Source organism: Salvia splendens, chromosome 5, assembly GCF_004379255.2.
Source record: "Salvia splendens isolate huo1 chromosome 5, SspV2, whole genome shotgun sequence".
Classification (NCBI taxonomy): Eukaryota; Viridiplantae; Streptophyta; class Magnoliopsida; order Lamiales; family Lamiaceae; genus Salvia; species Salvia splendens.
The window spans coordinates 42464023-42466540 of record NC_056036.1 but is presented as its reverse complement, the minus strand read 5'-3'; the positions used below and the strand labels follow the sequence as shown (position 1 = coordinate 42466540).

Below are 2518 nucleotides of genomic sequence, written 5' to 3'. Positions count from 1 at the left end.
CGGCCCTGTATACCATATTATTTTGATTCCAAAGTTGGTAATTTAATCATCTTCTCTCGAAAATTATAACAAGTTACAATCATATACTAGTAACAATTACATGATCAATTGATGAAATTCTTTAAAAAAAATAGTACCATCATTTGTCAAAAAAAAGTTTAGATAATTACGGCATTAGCAACCCTAGTGAGTACGAGCCTGTTCCTATGCGACGTGGCTCGAGCCAGCTCAAGGATAATAAGCTTTCAGCAACAATGGCCAACGCACTACAAAATTAGGGCATATATTCTCCCTCCTAATTTCCCCCAAATCACTCCTCAACAATGATGATGGCCGGCTGCCGCATTTCGCAGCAGCTGCTCGAATACAATCCTTGCCAATTCGTCACCTGTCGTTCTTGTCTCCACGGAGCTGCTCCGCCGCCGCCTAGGTTTCGCTCTTCTTCCAGAAGATTTTTGGGATTCAAGCTGTCCGGCTCCAATGACGACGGTTTAGCCATCAGCAACGACGCGTCTCAGCCTCATCTCTTCAGGTAATGCTCTGATTCTGCTTTACAATCACCTTACTCACTTCCGATTAAACCAGTACATTGAGCACTATTTGTTTAAATGAAGTCGAAAATCATTTGGCAATCTGTATATCAATCAATTTTATTCACATTCAACAGCATATCGACCTACACGATTGTTTATGAGGTTTAGTTTTATGTGGAAGATTGAGCATGCCATGATGAATTGTTACCTAATCTGAATCCTGTAGAAATTAAGCTGTGTAAGCACTATTATTTCTAATTTCATCTCTCAAATCAGTCTATAAATAAAAATTCTACACGTGAATGATAATGGTGTGTTTAAAGAGAAACGGAGGGTTACAACTTCCAAGCCACTAGAGTTGGTGTTTCCCTTTCGTAGAATATAAAAAAAAAAGGTTCCCATTTTTTTCGAGAATCACCCAAAATAATAATTTTTGCGTCTATGAATGCATAGTATGCCTCCATTTTTCGAGAATTACCCAAAATGAGTAAACTTTTTAGACTTTAGTGCTTCTTTATGTCGATCTATTTGGTCATCACGACTGTTTTTGATACAAAATTATTTGTTTATGAATAGCCCAGCTGAAAGCGGCGGGGATCTTCCATCTGAACGAGTCTCAGTAGCAGGTTGGTCGTTTACACCCGATTTCCCTCTCTTGTGCTACCTGATCATTGATGCTTTTCCTGTAATACTGTTGCTACTTTTTGCTTAGTAGCTGTATATATCAATTTCACATGAGATGATTCGGTATCTGCTCATAGATTGAAACCTTGCATTGGTCTGTCATAATAGGAGGAATAGTAGCACTGGGAAAGTTTGATGCCCTTCACATAGGTCATCGGGAACTTGCAATCCAAGCAGCAAAGATAGGAGTCCCTTATCTAATGTCATTTGTTGGAATGGGAGAGGTGCTTGGATGGGAACCTAGGTATTTGAATCATGTCTTAAATCTGCTTATCTCTTAGTGACTTCTTTTATAGCTTACTTCCTCATTGTTGGTTATGTTTCAACTTTCATGTAGTTAATCACCATATCAATATTGGATTCGGAAGAATGTTAGCCTAAATATTGTGTAACCTCCATATGCTTAATTGGATCAGGGCACCTATAGTGGCAAGATGTGATCGAAAACGTGTTCTTTCCTCTTGGGCTCTATTTTGTGGTAATGTTACCCCCAGGGAGTATGAGGTTGAGTTTTCTCAAGTTAGATATCTCACTCCACAGCAATTCGTCGAGAGATTGGCAGTGGATCTTGGAATTCATGGCGTTGTGGCAGGTACCTCCTTCTAGTTTAATACAATAAGATTGGAGAACGAAATAATAAGCATGTGTGGTAATCTCTCAGGTGAAAACTACCGGTTTGGATACAAAGCTGCCGGTGATTCATCGGACTTGGTGCGACTGTGTGACGAGTATGGCATGAAAGCGTGCATAATAAAAACCGTCATGGACAAGCACCAATATTCTACGGATGTGGGTTCTAATTCTGGCAGCTCACAAGAGAGAGGGCAAGTATCATCCACGCGAGTTCGTCAGGCTCTTGGCAACGGGGATATGAGGTACGTCTCCGAGCTTCTGGGACGCCACCACCGGCTTATGCTAATGATAAAAAACAGTGAAAACATTTTTAGTGATAGGAAGAGGTTATCGGTGAAATATAGGCCTTGTTTGTTGAATCTCCCACCCAAAGAGGGTGTATACGAAAATTGCTCGCTAGTAGTTGGCGATGAGAGTCCGGTAATATGCAGAGTGACTATTGATTCGACATGTATTCATTTGGAATTAGATGAGCATGAAGTAGCTCATCATATGAATTCTAGTGCTCAAAACTTGTTACTGGGTATCGACTTTGGTGAATCCAGACTTTGATAATTTTTTCTCTAGTGAAATTATTGGATGAAGATTTGTTGATTGTGTTTAAATGGTGTTTAATGAGTTGGCTGTGTTAGGTCATTTCCAAGATGCGTTTATTGAATTGAGATGGT

The 2518-nt window shown here is 39.8% G+C and overlaps 1 protein-coding gene across 1 annotated transcript; it reads left to right on the top strand.

The window, feature by feature from the left end:
- Positions 1-218: 218 nt before the first annotated feature.
- LOC121802347 (FAD synthetase 1, chloroplastic-like) lies at positions 219-2455 on the top strand. The gene is made up of 5 exons (XM_042202007.1): positions 219-532; positions 1110-1159; positions 1326-1461; positions 1634-1809; positions 1879-2455. Exons 1-5 carry the CDS (start codon positions 324-326, stop codon positions 2400-2402), a joined length of 1095 nt encoding a protein of 364 aa, XP_042057941.1. The 5' UTR covers positions 219-323; the 3' UTR covers positions 2403-2455.
- The last annotated feature ends 63 nt before the right edge of the window (positions 2456-2518 follow it).